Here is a 16,099-nt window from a genome sequence, read left to right as displayed (position 1 = left end):
TTAGGGAGCAGGATGAAGGGGATGGGGGCAATGAGAAGCACAAATCTGTAGTTACAAAATAGTCATGAGGATGTAAAGTAAAGCACAAGGAATATAGTCAATGATATGGTAATAACTGTATGGTGTTAGGTGGGTGCTAGACTAGTCAGGGATCACTTAAAAAATTATATAAATGTCTAACCACTATGCTGTACACCTGAAATTAATATAAAAAATACTGAATGTCAACTGGAATTGAAAAATTAAAAAGGGGGAGGGAAGGTGAAGGAAAATAAAAGGTCCAAATTTCTGAGTATAAAATAAATAAGTCATGGGGATGTAATGTGCAGCATAGGGAATATAGTCAGTATTATTGTGATAATGTGGTACAGTGTCAGATGGTTGCTGGACTTATGGTGATCACTTCTTTAGGTGTAAAAATGTTGAATAACTATGATGTACACCTGAAACTAATATCATATTGTATGTTAGCTATATTTTTAATAAAAAGTATTTTTAAAAAAGTATTTTCACATCCAAGGTAACAATTTTTGCATATTGGTATGAGAATAAAAGTCTTAACCCAAGGATTTGGTTTAAGGTTCTGATAAAGTGCCATTATTAGTTTGTGTATTTATTCGTTCATCTACATCAAATTTTGTCCTTAACATCAATTAAAATTGGGTTTTTCCTCATCAATTCTGATGTATTTCAAGGGCTAATTTGTGTGTTATAACCTGATAAATGATTCCTTAACTAATGTAGGTGTTTTATGATATTTAAAAAGTTAAGTCATGGTCATTTTTAATCTTTTCCCGGGAGAAAGACTTAAAAAAAAAATAAACCAAAACTCATTCTCTGTGCTCCTCTTTCTTAAATTCACAGTGATACCATAAACTTTTGGTGCTGTTTTGGTGACTTCATGTCAATGAGCTCTTTAGTGTTAAAATATTATCTTTATGAATAGGTTTTATAAGTTTGTACTGCTAATTGTACCTTTGGGAACAATTTTTATTGCTGTTTTAGGCTTTCGGTAAAGATCAAAATTTAAAACATTAAACAAGACATACTTTAAAAAAAACACAGGCAAGCATAAAATCTTGTTTTAAACATTTAGTTTTTAAAAATTAATCAGAATTTTCCCCCCCAGGAGAAGTATAGTTTAAAATATTTGATGCCCTAAAACTGGAACTTTACCAGATTAGGGGCTGTTAAGAATGTAGAAAACAAAAATGTCCTTTACTTTTACACAAATATTTAAATATTTTATTAATGGGTAAAATGGTTGTCAAAGGTGATTTTGGTTTATTAACAATATAAAATTAATAAATAACTATGTTGTCAAAATTGCCAAGATAATATCAAATAAAACAAAATTAAATTCCTCATAGAGTAAAAAAAGAAAAAGAGAAAAGAAGAAGGACATCAACTTTAACTTAAAAAGAAACTGAACAAAATTAATAACAGGTCCTGAAAGTACTTTTTAAAAAATTTACACACTACATTGTAAATCACTTTTTTTCTGATAAGAAAATCTAGAGGGTTCAGTATGAGTATCTAAAGAAAGATTGTATTTCCTGACTAATTCAGGTTCAGATGAGGTCTCCAGTAATATAAAACTTGACTATGCTCTATCTTACCCACAATTTCTCTGCTGGAGTTTCCTGCTATTCAAGGTAAAGACATTGAGACTCTTGTGCTGTCAAACTGTCAAATGACTCATCTGAAATGTAAATCTTTATGTTTGTCAAAAATTGTGAAATATGTTTGAAATAGTGAAAGGCCAAGGCCTGGCTAGTTCGTGTCTTGATGTATCTGAACTTAAAATGAACTCTATGAAGCCTATCCTCCTTGAAACTCTATCTTACAAGAACTCTACCCTAAGAAAAGTGCAGCATTTTACTCTACAGAATTGTGAAAGACCAGAAAAGCTTTTGATTTTTAAGATGGCCATCAGAATTCTTTGTATCCCTTCTGTAGACGTTGGGAAATAATCTTGAATAAAACTTAAATCTTTTTCAGGTTTTCTAAAATAAGTATCCTGTGAACTTTGTTTACTTTGACAACAAGACTAGGTCGGAAGGTGAGAAGCAGAGAGATTAGAGGAAATACGAGAGTTTCTAGCCTTCTCATTTTTATACCAAGAAGTCTATTTGAAACCCGGGTTTTTGTTTTTGTTTTAAAGCACAATAACTCCAACTGCTCAATATTTTCCTTTGTCTTTTTTCATAATAGGAGTGCGGGGGGAGGGGAGGCTCTTTTCAAAAACAAAATCTTTTGAAATGAAAGATTTGAAATGTAACAAAACCTTTAGTGTCACTTCACTTTCCTTTTCTTCTGTTAAAGTAGAAAAAAATTTTAATTTAAACTACAGTTCATATGAACACATTTTAAAAGGATTTCTATCACTCATTGTATATGTATGCCGAGAAAACATTTGGAAATGATGTTCATCTAGTATACTTTTTTTTATTACAGTACAGTACATGCATCATAGAATTCACTCATTAAAAGTGTACAATATAATGATTTTCAAATTTTCAAAGTTGTGCGTCACCATAATCCAATTTTAGGACATTTCCATAACCTCAAACCTGTTACCCATTTGCAGTATTCCTGTTTCCACCCCAGTCCCAGGCAACAACTAATCTACTTTCTGTCTCTACACATTTTTCTGGACATTTCATACAAATGGGATTATACGATATGTGGTCTTTTGTATCTGGCTTCTTTCACTTAGCATAATGTTTTTGAAGTTCACCCATGTTGTAGCATGTATCAGTTATTTGTTCCTTTTTATTACTGAACAGAATTTCAGTGTATGGATATACCACATTCATCCATTCACCAGTTGATGGAAATTTGGATTTTTTCCTATTTTTTTTTAGGTATTAAGTATAAGCCTTCTACGAACATTCTTGTACAATTCTGTGGATATATAATTCCTCTTGGTTAGATACAAGAGAGTGAAATTGCTGGGTCATATAGTAAATTTATGTTTAATTATTTTTTTAATTGACAAAAGGCTTTTCAAAGTGGCTTCATTTTACATTTTCATCAGCTATTGTGAGGATTCCCATTTCTCCACATCTATGCCACAACTTATTATTCTATCTTTTATTATCATTTATAGTGGGTGTAAAGTGATATCTTATTGTGATTTTAATTAGTATTTTCCAAATGACTGATATATAAAGTAAAAGCAAAAATAAATTGGGACTACATAAAACTGAAAAGCTTCTGCACAGCAAAAGAAACCATCAAGAAAACAAAGAGGCAACCAACTGAACAGGAGAAGTTATTTGCAAACAACACCTCTGATAAGGGGCTAATATCCAAAATATATGAAGAACTCATACAACTCAATAACAAAACAATAAACAATCTAATTAAAAAATGAGCAGACGACGTGAACAGACACTTCTCCCAAGAAGACAAACAGCCAGCAGACATATGAAAAAATGCCCAACTTCACTAGCTATTAAGGAAATGCAAATCAAAACCACAATGAGATATAACCTCACACTTGTTAAAATGGCTAGTACCAACAAGACAAAGTAAGTGTTGGAGAGGCTGTGGAGAAAATGGAACCCTCCTACACTGCTGGTGAGAATGTAAATTGGTACAGCCACTATGGATACAATGTGGAGGTTTCTCAAAAACTTGATAGAATTTCATGACCCAGAAATCCCTCTTCTAGGTGTCTACCCAGAAAATCTGAAAACATTTATCCGTAAAGATATATGCACCCTGATGTTCACTGCAGCATTATTTACGGTTGCCAAGACATGGACACAACTGAAGTGTCCCTTGATAGATGATTGGCTAAAGATGTGGTACATATATACAATGGAATATTATTCAGCCATAAGAAAAGATGAAATACTGCCATTTGCAACAACATGGATGGATGTTGAGATTATCATGCTAAGCGAAATAAGTTAGACAGAAAAAGTTAAGAACCATATGATTTCACATATATGTGGGATATAAAACTGAAAGCAACAAACAAAAACTCTTAGACACAGACAACAGTTTAGTGGTTACCAGATGGTAAGAGGGGAAAGGGGATGGTAGAAGAGGGTAAAGAGGGTCAAATACATGGTGATGGAAGGAGAACTGACTCTGGGTGGTGAACACACAATGCAATATATAGTTGATGTATTATAGAATTGTACACTTGAAACCTATATAACCAATGTTACCCCAATAAATTTAATAAAAATTAATTTAAAAAATGACAAAAATTTTAAAAAGCATCTTTTCATATGCTGATTAACCATCTTATGTTTTCTTTGGTGAGATCCCTATTTAAATCTTGCCTGTTTTTAAAAATTGAATTGTCTTCTAATTGAGTTGTAAGATTTCTTTATATATTCTGATTAGAAGTATTTTATCAGAAATATGATTGTGAATATATTCTCTAAGTGTGTGGCTTGTGTTTTCATTTCCTTAATGGTGTCTTCTGAAGTGCAAAAGTGTTAAATTTTGATGAAGTCCAAGTGTAAATTAGTTCAAGGATTATGATATTGGTGTCATATCTAAGAACTCTACCTAATCCAAGGACACAAAGATTTTCTTCTACCCTTTTCTGTAAATGTTTTAGTTTTAGCTGTGACATTTAGGTCTATTATCCATTTTAATTGTTTGTGAGTGGTATGAAGTGTTTAAATCCATCTTTTTGTATGTGGCTATCCATTGACCCAGCACCATTCGTTGAAAAGATTATCTTTCCCCCACGGAACTGCCTAAACAGCTTTGTCAAAAATCAGTTTACCATAAATATAGAGATGTATTTCTGGACTCTCGATTCTATTCCATTGATCAATAGGTCTATCCTTATGTCATTACCACACTGTCTTAATTACAGTAGCTTTATTGTAAATTTTTAAATTGGAAGGTATAAGTCCTCCAATTTTATTTTTCAAGATTGTTTTGACTATTCTGAGAACCAGCTTTGCATACCTGGAATAGATCCCACTTATTCATAGTGTGTAATTATTTTTATGTATTTAAACATTGGTATTATTCTAAAAGGGTTTTTGCGTCTAAGTTCAGGAGGGATGTTTGTAGTTTTCTTTTTTTTTTTGTAATGTCTTTGTCTGACCTTGCACTAGCCTCCTGAATGAGTTGGGAAATGTTTCCTATTCTATTTTCCAGAAGAGATTGTGTAAAGTTAGTGTTAATCACCTAGAATTCTCTAGTGAGACTATCTGGGCCTTGAGATTTCATTTTGGAGAGCTTTTAAATAAAAATTCAATTTCCTTAATCATTAGAGGACTATTTAGATCAGGGGTGTTCAAACTTTTTTCAACGTTTTTCACCAAGGGCATATGCGATAAAATACACAAACAGCCGGGCCACTCACTCGAGGTGAAGTACGTATTGCCTCACCTGGTTTATTTAAGTAAACTAAATATATTTTTGGAATTTGCTGTGGGCCAATTAACAATGGATCATGGGCCGCAGTTTGGACACCCCTGATTTAGATTGTCTGTTTCAACTTAGTTAAATTTTGGCAGTTTGTGGTTCTTAAGGAATTGTTCCCCTTCTTCTAAATTGTCACATTTATGAGCATAAAGTTTTATGAAGTACTCCCTCCCTTATTTTGTTTTAATGGCTGCAGTATCTGGAATGGTATCTCCTGTTTCATTCCTGATATTGATGATTTGTGTTCTATTTTTGTCAGTCTTGCTAGGTTTATCAATTTTATTGATATTTTTAAAGAACTAGTTTCTTGTTTCCTTGGTGTTTTGTAGTTTTTCTATTTCCAATTTTATTTTCTGCTCTTATTACATCAATCCTGCTTGCTTTGGATTATTTTACTCCTTTTTCTAATTTCTCAAGGTAAGAATTGAAATTATTGATAAGACACCTCTCCTCATTATTAAAGCATTTAGTGCTATAAATTTTTCTCAGTACTGCTTTTGCTGCATCCTACAAACTGGTATGTTGTGTTTTCATTTGTATTTAGATCTATGCACTTTTTTATTTCCTTTGTGACTTCTTCTTTGACCCATAATTATTTATAAGTGTGTTGCTTAGTTTCCAAGTGTTTTGAGAGTTTCCTGTTGTCTTTGTTACAGATTGCCACTTTGATTCCATTATAGTCAGAGCTCACATTATGCATGATTTCAATTCTCTTACATTTGTCATGTTTGTCTTTTTCATTTTTTCTGTGTGGTAAATGTTCCACAGGCAATTGAGAAAAATGTATTTTGCTATTGTAGGATAACCTGTTTCATATATGTTAATTAGATCCTGTGGATGGTGTTGTTCAGCTTGTCTATATCCTTGTGATTTTTTGCCTAATAGTTCCATCAGCTGCTGGATAGGAGGGATATTGAAATTCCCAACTATAATCATAGATTCCTCTTTCTCATTTTAGCGTTATCAGTTTTTGCTTCATGTATTTGAGGCTCTGTGGTTTAATTTGTACAATTAGTATATTGTGTCTTCCTGGCAAATTGATCGTTTTTGATTCATGATATAGTATCCCTTTTGGACTCTGGTAATTTTCTTTGGAGTCCACTTTATAAAATATTAATGTTGCCATTACTGCTTTTTATTAAATTATTAATGTGTACATGGTATATCTTTCCCCACCCCTTTACTTTTAACCTACCTTTGTTTGAATTTGAAGAGAATTTCTTATATGCAGCATATAGTTGGGTTTGGAGCTTTTTATATTTTAATCCACTCTGCCAATTTCTATCTTTTGATTGGTGTATTTAGATCATTTACATTTAATTATTGATATGTTTGCACTTTAGGATGCTATTTTATTATGTTTTCTATTTGTTTCTTCTGGTTCTTGTTGCTCTGTTTTCTCTTTCTTGCCTTGCTGCAGGTTACTTGAAGGTTTTTAGGATTCCATCTTGATTTATTTATAGCACTTTTGAGTTTGTCTTTGTATAGTTTTCATAGTAATTGCTCTGGGTGCTACTTACAACTATGTACTGGTATCTACATTTACCACTTCAAATGAAGTATAGAAACCTCACTTCCAATTAGGTCCCTTTATATTCCCTACCTTTAAATATCATTGTTTAGAATATTCGATGTTATTATAATTTTATTTCAATAATCAAATATGATTTATATAACTTGTAAGGAAAATAATTGTTAATTGTTTGGACTCATATTTCTGCTCTGTTGTTCCTTCTTCTTCCTGATTCTCCAAGTTTCCTTCTTTTACCATTTCCTTTCTGTTTAAAGAACTTCCTTTAGCCAGTCTTTCAAAGGTAGTTCCTAGTCACAAAATCTTTTTGTTTGCATTCATTTGTGAATGTTTTTATTTTCCTTTCTTTCCTGAAAGTTAGTTTTGTCAGATATAGAATTACGGGTCAACAATTCTTTTCACTTAGCACTTAAAAACATTTTGTCATTTCCTTCTTCATGGTCGCACATGAGAAATCCATTCAAATTGGTGTTTCCCTACAGAGAATGCATTTTTTTCTCTTCGGCTACCTTCAGGATTTTTTGTCTTTACTTTTCAAAAGTTTAATTACAATGTGTCTTGGCATGGATTCTTCAGGTTTATCCTGCTTAGGACTCATTTCGTTTTCGGGGATCTCTAGGTTAATGCCATTCATCAAACTTGGGAAGTTTTCAGCCATTATTTCTTCAAATTCTCATTCTTCCCCAATCTTTCTCTTCTACTTTCTGGGACTCCAATGATATGAATATTGATATTTTATTACTGTCCCACAGGTCCTCGAGCCTCTGTTCATTTTTTTTCCAGTCTATTTTCTCTCTGTTGTTTAGATTAGGTAAAGTCTATTGTAATTGTACTGTTCTCAAGTTCACTAATTCTAGCCTCCATTATCTCCACATTAGCCCATACAGTGAGTTTTTAATTTCTATTGTATTTTTTCGTTCCATAATTTCTATTTGTTTCTTTTTTTCATAACTTCAGTTTCTTTTCTGAGATTTTCTATTTTTTTCATTTAGGAGAATTTCTAATTAATTATTGTAGCATTTTTACAATGTCTACCTTAGAATTCTTATAACTCCAACATTTGATTTATCTCGGTTGGCAACAGTTGATTTCATTTTTCATTCAAGTTGTGATTTTCTTGGTTTGTATCCTGGACATTTTGTCTATCATGTTAGGACACTCTAAGTCTTACTTAAATATTTTATTTTAAAGGGAGTTACTTATGTTTAACATACGATTACTAGCCTACTTTTGTGGGCTATGATTCCAATGGAAGTTTGAATTTCAGAGCGTTTGTGGTGTTATTTTGGTCTGTTTGATATATCCAGTGCTGCTGGGGCTTGCATTGGTCTGTTGATGCTGCCTGAGTGGGTGGAATTTTCTCTGGCTGGGTTGCCAGATATCTCTTGGTGAAGGAGGGGTATACAGAAACCCTTCTATTGGTATCCCCCAGCTACTCAGGTTTCTTTGAGCCAGGGAGGAGAGTCTCAGTTCCATGGGGACAAAGTGGCTTCTGGGACCAGGCTGCTAGGTACAGGGCTATTAACTGTGACAGGCCTTTTCCTGATTCCACCAGTCAGCTGTAGTGTCTCGGCAGGGGAAGAAAAGTCTCCAGGCCTGAGGAACAAAGAGACTTCACCAGCTGGGCCACCTGCTTTCCCTGGGTTTCTCGTCCTGGTTCCTCCTACCCACCTTAGTATCTTTCCATGGAAAAGAGGATTCTCTGGCCCAGCAGAGAAGAATGGTTTCCCTATTTTTGGCAGGGCTGCTAGTTGGTCCCCCTTGCATGAGGTTGTCAGAGGGACTCCCTCTAGATCCAAGGGGAAGAATGAGCTACTGGGCTACCTTCTGTTGCTAGGCGGGAAGTCAGAAAATGCCAGGTCTGGATGGCCACCTTATGTTGACTGGGGGATGCAAGATGATCTACCTGCGTTGTTCCTCTGGTCCTGGGTTCCCAAACCAGCTTGCTTTCTTCTTAGTATCCTTTAGTTTTCCTTTTCCTGTGCCATTTCCAGGGTTCATAAAGTTGTGCTTAGCAGGAAGGAGCAGGGAAAAATATTTATGCCATCTTATCCAGACTAGAAGTCCCTCACCTACTGAATTACACATATTCATTATCCATTAAAATTTCAATTTTTTTTCTGTTTTGCTAATTTAGACTCAGTTACATTATGGGTATTAAAAAACCCCAAAGAAATCTTTGCCCAATACAGGCATTTAACCTATTTTTTTCCAACATGTAATTAATGGACTGGGGGGAAAATGAGTATGTCAACAGGATCTAAATTGAGCTTGAGGCCATACACACAAAAATACTGTTGAGAAACACACACACACACCCCTCCTTTCAGGCCATCTCCTTCCAATCTTCTCAAGGAGGGTCTCTACATCAAGCACAAATGGATTCATGAAGCCATCAGGGGAGCTGGGAAAAATGAGAGTAGTAGAGCTTAATATAGGAAAGGCACAGTTCCCTCCTACTGGGGCTCTGAGAGGCAAAATCTGCCTGGAAGCTTCTGCTTGAGAAGGCTGAGCAGTGCCAGGAGCAAGGCAGCTCCAGAACTACCCAGGTTGGCCTAGGTCTTCTGAGCTTTAGCCTGGTAGAAGGCTTAATCCAGTCAAGTGCACCAAAGTAGATATTTATTTGGGACAGAATCCTTAGGCCAGTACATGTTATTTCTTTCCTCTTTATATACTCTGTTGTTCCCTAGAAGCATTTAAAGTGATTTTAATGGATACATACTATATAAGAAAATATAAACTAGATATAGGGAAAAAAAAGAAGAAGAGCAAGAGGAAAACAAGGGACAGGAGTAAGGCTGATGTAACACTGCTTCTCTGTCATTTTCTACACTTGCAATAGCCTGTGAGAGGACACATTGCTGGAGTGTCTCCTGTGCCATCGCTGACTGGACCTTCAGTAGCACTCAGGATGGCACATGGGGGCAGCAAGGTGGACTCCTAACATGGAGGGACCCTCCAGACATGCTATAGAGGGAGACAAGTTCCCATGAAAGTTGCCCTGTAGTAAATACTCTATAGATTTCGTGCTCTTGAAACATGTTTGACTTTTTTTTTTTTCTTAAAGATTCCTGAGTTCTCACTTTGAGAATGGTCGTGGTTCTGAGCAGTGTAGCCTAGTGGAAGACTCAGGCTACTAAGTTCTTGAGGGATCACATCCCATGTGGGTCCAGTACAAGTCAGAGACTAAATATGCAGAGTGTGAACCAAGGCCAAAACTAAGTCATTAATTCCTCAAACTCTTGTTTTTAAAATTCTTCCATTTGATTCTCAGAATCTAAGGCCAAAACTGTTAGATACAGACTTGCGATGTCCTTCCCAAGTCACTTGGAAATCTAGGTGATGCTGATGACATGCAGGAGCTGAGGAGTAGACACAGAAGTAGCGCTGTGCCCGGTGACTAAATGACCACACTCCTTCCACTATGGGAGCTCTCTCTCTCCTGAGGAATAGAAGAACACAAAAAAAATCCAGTCAGCTGGGCTCTATTGTCTGTGCATACAATACACAAAGGTGTGCTTGATTCTGGTGCAAATCCTAGGTGAGTGGTAGCTACTGGGACAGCAGATGTGAATCTAAAAAATATTTCTAATTCTTAATGAAGCCAGTCTCTTCCCCAGGGTTAAGTTTCTTTTCATTCCTACCTCTCTGGAGCCTCCCTCAGACACCTTTAATTTCTGAAAATTTATTAGTCTTACTCTGCCTTTTACTGATTTTTATCATCTTCAAGCCTCCCTTAGACTGGAAAAAAAAAGATACCCTGTTCCACTCATCACTCTAGCTCTCTATCATTCATTCATGTATTCATATTGCTCCGAATAAGTTCTCCTTTTCCTATTTATGCTCTCCCGAGCTATTCCTTCTCAGCCCTCATCTAAAAAGTTTAGCTTCACACTTTAGTATTTCTCTGAAGTTCTTTTTCGAAGACCCTAATTATCTCTCCCTGACCAAACTTAGTGGCTTTTCTTCAGACATTGTTCCACTTGATCTTTTGGCTTTTTCAACTTGCTCTATGAGGGCAAGGACTATGCTTTACATTTCTCATATTTCTCTAACTTTGTATTGTGGGGGATTATTTTATTTAAGGTTTGACCTACAGCTGTAGTCCATGAATGTCACCTTATTTGAAATGGCAAGATAAGGTATCTGTCCCCAAACATACTGATCAAAATGCATCGTAGATGTATGTATATTCATGTTGCTACTTTAAAAAAAAAATTGTGTTTCTATTTTATCAGGAAAGTGAGTTTTAGTGCACATGGTTTCTAATTAAAATGCTGTGAGATGAATGCTTTCTGACACAAACAAAAGCAACAAAATTAAGCAAAAGGGACTTGTCCAGAGCTTTCTGAAGTAAAACCTAGACATTATCAAGGAATAGATATTTTACTGAAAGTAGATGAAGTATCCTGACCTAAAAAAATGTTTTTATTAAGTCAAAGAGTTAAGAAAAAGAATCTTGGATTCTCTACAGAGAATTTAAGTTTAGCTTGGAGAGTAAAGACTGCAGTAGTTTTCTATTACTAGAACAGGTGTGTACAGGCCAAGTTCAGAACAAACCAGAAATTCCGTGAGGAGCCCTTTCTGATAGGGCATGATTAGAAAGAAAGATAATTGATTTGAAGGAGGCCAGGAACACATGGGCCACTCAGTCTAAAACCACTGAGGTTTAAAGCTTGCTGTTACTGCTTCTTATATTTCTGAGGTTGCAGCCTTTAATAGAATGAAATGACCAGCAGACCTGAAATGAGAAGATCTCAGCTGGAGTCCTGGTTCTGAAGTCAAATGGGAGATTCCTCAACATAACTCTCATTTTCTCAGGGCCACTGTTGAGAGAGTAGTTCTTACCTATTTTGCATTTCCACAAGATCATTTACCTGGAAGCCCTTGTCTGTTGGTATCTACTTAAACATTCTTTTTGAGGGAGGAGGTTCTGTGTGAGCCAAAAGCTTTTGTTTGATTAAGTCATATTGCTCTGAATACTTAATAAAGTATTTTTAATAAGTGTTTGTAAAAAAACTATGGTAAAGCTGTAACTGCTAAAAACCTGATTTAAGAAAATAGTGACACCTTTTGCCAACTCAAAGAGTAAATGGAAATTTCAAGTTACATACGATCAAAGATCACCATCTAGTGGCCCAATTATATTACAACTTCTGAAGTTACCTACAAGCTCCAAAGACTTCAGAGGACAGGGAAGCATCGAGCCCCCACCAAGGAGAGAAGCAAAGAGTGAGGCTGGCCCTGGAGACTGGGGCCCCACTAACGGCATTCAAAATTCAAGTACCACACAAAACACTGTGCCCTTCAAACCACTTAATCTTCCAAATCAAGTTCTGGTCCTGGGCCTCTGGTCACTCAGAATATGAGTGGACAGTTGAATGTGATAACGTAAACTGATAGCTCTTTGGAAGATAAGCTCAAAGAGATACAAAACAATGAAGGCTTTTAAAATGATCTTGAATGAAATCTTTGCTCACGCTAACAAGTTTACTATCAAAACTATGGTTTGCTTGTGATAGAAGTATTGGTGTATACATCTTGATGGTACAGGAAGCTGATACTTTCAGAAAATGAAGAATAAAGTCACAGAAAACATCATTGCCGCACATGATTCTCTTCTCTCTTTCTAAAAGGCAATCACTCATACTGAAAAGGGCACAGGTTTGAAAATCACGAGGTTGTGTTCAAATTCTGCCTTCACTCCCTTTGGGCACGTTGCTTAACCTCACTGAGCCTCACAGAGCTCTTACAAGGATTAGATGAAACAAGACTTAGAAAAGGCTTATCCCAGTGCCTTGGTGTTCCTCTTACCCCTCTCTCACTTACAAGAAACTACATAATTTAACTAAAGGAAAATAAAGAAGAAACTTAGAAGAAAATACGGTTTGGATTTGGGGGCCAAAAACTGGCTTTTAGATTATGTTTTTTTTGTTAAAATAAAGAGACAGTTTATTCACTACATAATTCAAGTAACAGCAGTTGGCCCACCTCTAATTGATTCTGTTTGTTTTTTCTTTCAGGATATAATTTTCTTAGCGGTTAACAGGGAAGAAAGAGTTATATCCCCTGTAAAACGAACAGTACAAACCTCACAGAATGTTGTAAGGATTAAATGAGGTGTAGCATAAATATCCAGAGCTCAATAACACTTAGTTAGGATACTACTAATTTTCATTACTACTAGTCTTTGCCTCTCTCCTGGGACATCTGTGAGAATACAATGTAATTGCCATTGATTATTTCAGAAATGCCTGCAGGCCTTTGCTACCTTCTTCACTGCGCCCTCTCACAAAGGTTCTTCCCTAGAAGACCAGCGCTGAGGCTCTCATGAGGTGCTCGTGGCTTTGCACACACCATGCATGTGATTGCTTTTTAAACACATTACAGCAGAACCCGCATTTCCAAATGGGAGTTGTATCTTTCGAAGTGTGTGAGAGACTAAAAGTCTTGTTTCTATAATATCCCTCTACTTTGGGAACGTCTCTCAGAGCTGACCACATATCCCTTTATCGCAACAGAATTGAAATAGAAAGGATATAGGTCAAAGAGAGAAATAGATTTTTGTGGATAGCTTTTAAGTTGGCTCTGGAAGAAGTTCATAAGTATTTTTTGAGCAACGATGTCATAACTTTGCAAAGGGACATTAAAAGAATGCCATCATTTGGATATATTAATTATAAAATGTTTTTTTTAAGTCACATCATTTTTTAAAATGGCCTATATTCAAAGGCCCAAAAGGCCTGCATCCCTCTTTGCATCCCTTTTAGGCCGGTAAGCTGACCTGCACCCATTGGCACCTTGCTTGTTCACAGAATCCTAAAGTTTTGACTCATGGTGGTCTATTTTTTTTTTTTTTTATCAGTTCAATGATCCTTCCCAGGGGGTGCCTCAGAGGACGTCATCCTTGAAAGTAACAGGGCTTTGCACACTGATTTGTAGCACCCAGAAGTGGCACATACATCTGGCCATGTCTTCTAATTTGGGGTATGGAAATATGGTTGCTAAGTAAAGCAAGGCAGCAATCAGAGGAAGTAAAGCCCTAGCCGTCAAGACCCGCGTTCCAGTCCTAGCTCCACTACTCACACATGGTGCTTAATTATTCTGAGTCTCACTTCTTCATCTGTAAAATGGGGGACCCGAGGACGAGAAGGCCCTCTGTAAGCATCCAGCACCTCACTGCCCTCTGCACTCACTAGGTCCCTTCTAGCTCTACAAGAGGCGTCTCACCAAGCCCACGGGGCACAGGGGGCAACTGTGCAAACAAGGGAAGAGGTACCCTCAGCGGTGGCAGGTGAGGTGGCCTCTGTCAGCTGTGACCAAGCCTGGCGGAAGGGTCCTTTCTGCCCATGCCCTACCCTCAGCAGGATGCCCCAGGCTCACCGAGCGCCTCTCCACACTCCCTTTTTTCCTGCCATTCTTGCCTGGGATGACATCCAGTGAGCGGTAGCTGGGTGGCTTCTCCTCAGGCCAGTTTGGGGAGTGGGAGCGCCGGCGGCGGTGGCGAGTCCCCCAGCTCCGGGGTTGCCTCTCCTTCTCCTCCTCGGAGCTCCAAGAACTGAGACCTGAGGGGAGGGGCGGGGAGTAACTTCGGTGCCTGCGCCTCTGGTGCCTCTGGGCACTCTCTCGGGGACTGGGCCTGTGGGGTCTGTCTGGGTAGTGGTTCCGGAAAGGGGGGCGGTTGGGCCGCCAGCGCTCCTCGCTGGATGAAAGGCCATCGCTGAGGCTGTCCCTGTCTGACCAGGGCATGGGTGACCTGTTCAGCCTGGAGTTGTGGTGCCTTCCATTCCGCAGCTGGTCCAGCTCCCTTTGCTCCAATGCCCAGCGCTTAAGCTCCCGGTCCTGGATCTCCTGGTGGAAATCAGAATGGTGGTGCTGCCTTCTTTCCTCCCTCAGATCCCAGGGTCCAGGGGGAGTTGGGTTGAGCCATTGCTGGCGGGAGGAGTTGCTGGCCCTCCTCGAAGATGGCAGGTCTCTGATCAGCGGGGGCAGGTGGATAATTCTGCGTTCCACCACCTCAGAGCCGAGAGAGGACAGCATGCTGCAGGGTTGGCCAGACATGGCTTTGAGGTCAGGAGGCAGAGGCTGGGCAGGGTTGAAGTTCCGTAGCTCTTTCTCCAAATACTCTAGGACCCCGTTGCTGATGGGAGGGTGAGCAGTGGTCTGCGTCATTGGCATCTGTGGGAGGCTGGATTGCAGGGACAAATCTGAATGGAAACAAGGGTAAGAACATGCAGAACTGCTGGCCCAAAACATGCTCCTCAGAATCGAGGCACCAAAATGCCACACTATTTAGCTTGCATCCATCCCCTCCCACCATCAATCATAAAGATACCCACTACACTGGTCCTGAAGGCCCCAAGGCAGCCCATGCTCCTACCCTGGCCCTCTGCCCTCTCCCACCCTAAATCTCTGGTGGCAAGGATTACCTTGCTGCAGCAGTTGGTTCATTGGATAAGATGAAAACTGGGAGCTCCTGTCCGCCCCCCAGTACAGGGGTTTTTCCATCGTCTGAGGGCCTAGGGCCCGAGCCTGCTTCATGTAGCGGTGGCGGGCCAGGGCTGCAGGGGGGAAAAGGAGAAATGCAGACCCTCAGCCAGGGCAAGGCCCACAACTCCCACTTCACTTGTCCTCACCCAGGGGCCTGGCCAAGAGGCCAGTTCCTCTCCTCAAAGTTCATTACGACTTTTCTTGCCTTGCATGGGAGTAAGAATTAAGGGAGTAGTGAATCAATGGTTCCTCTGGGAAAGGACTGGGAATAAATTCCGTAGGCAAGACTGCAACTCCTGCACCCCAGGAAAGGATACTCTTAAAATGTGACTTCCTAATCTCAAAAACATTTCATCACCCTGCCCATTCCCAAGGTCACCTAAAACAAATCAGTAGATACGTGGGTAATTAGCCAGCAATGAAATCTCAGGCCACAAACCAACATGGCCTTTAGCCACAGACCAAATATAGAAGGAACAGATGAAAAGAGCATAGAGGAGGCTGTGAGTCAGGGGCTGCCAGGTAAGCTCAGGGCTGCCTGCTCAGAATGGAAAAAGAAAAAGAGAAGGACGTCGACGTTGAGGTCAATGGGCAGAATTACTGGCAATGAACGTTTCTAGCTGGTACACCAGCAAGTGGGAGAACACCAGGGGGAGGAAAACAAGAGAA

General features: G+C 38.4%; 1 protein-coding gene across 5 annotated transcripts in view; it reads right to left on the bottom strand.

The window, feature by feature from the left end:
• Positions 1-1,014: 1,014 nt before the first annotated feature.
• ILDR1 (immunoglobulin like domain containing receptor 1) overlaps positions 1,015-16,099 on the bottom strand; it is a 39,461-nt gene continuing 24,376 nt past the window's right edge. The window contains exons 6-8 of one of the 5 annotated variants that reach the window (XM_019714052.3): positions 15,370-15,501; positions 14,365-15,147; positions 1,016-10,382 (exon numbers count right to left, since the gene is read on the bottom strand). In XM_019714052.3, the coding sequence (XP_019569611.3) occupies positions 10,363-10,382; positions 14,365-15,147; positions 15,370-15,501 (935 nt within the window). In that variant the 3' untranslated portion in view covers positions 1,016-10,362. Of the gene's footprint in view, positions 10,383-11,411; positions 15,148-15,369; positions 15,502-16,099 lie in introns of those variants that run through there. The other 4 variants (XM_019714051.3, XM_019714054.3, XM_019714050.3 and 1 more) reach the window with 4 other exon arrangements.

The sequence above is a fragment of the Rhinolophus sinicus genome, chromosome 17 (assembly GCF_057876585.1).
Source record: "Rhinolophus sinicus isolate RSI-liver-muscle chromosome 17, RSI-T2T, whole genome shotgun sequence".
In the NCBI taxonomy this organism is placed as follows: domain Eukaryota; kingdom Metazoa; phylum Chordata; class Mammalia; order Chiroptera; family Rhinolophidae; genus Rhinolophus; species Rhinolophus sinicus.
The sequence above is the reverse complement of the archived record's forward strand: the minus strand, read 5'-3'. Positions and strand labels throughout refer to the sequence as shown.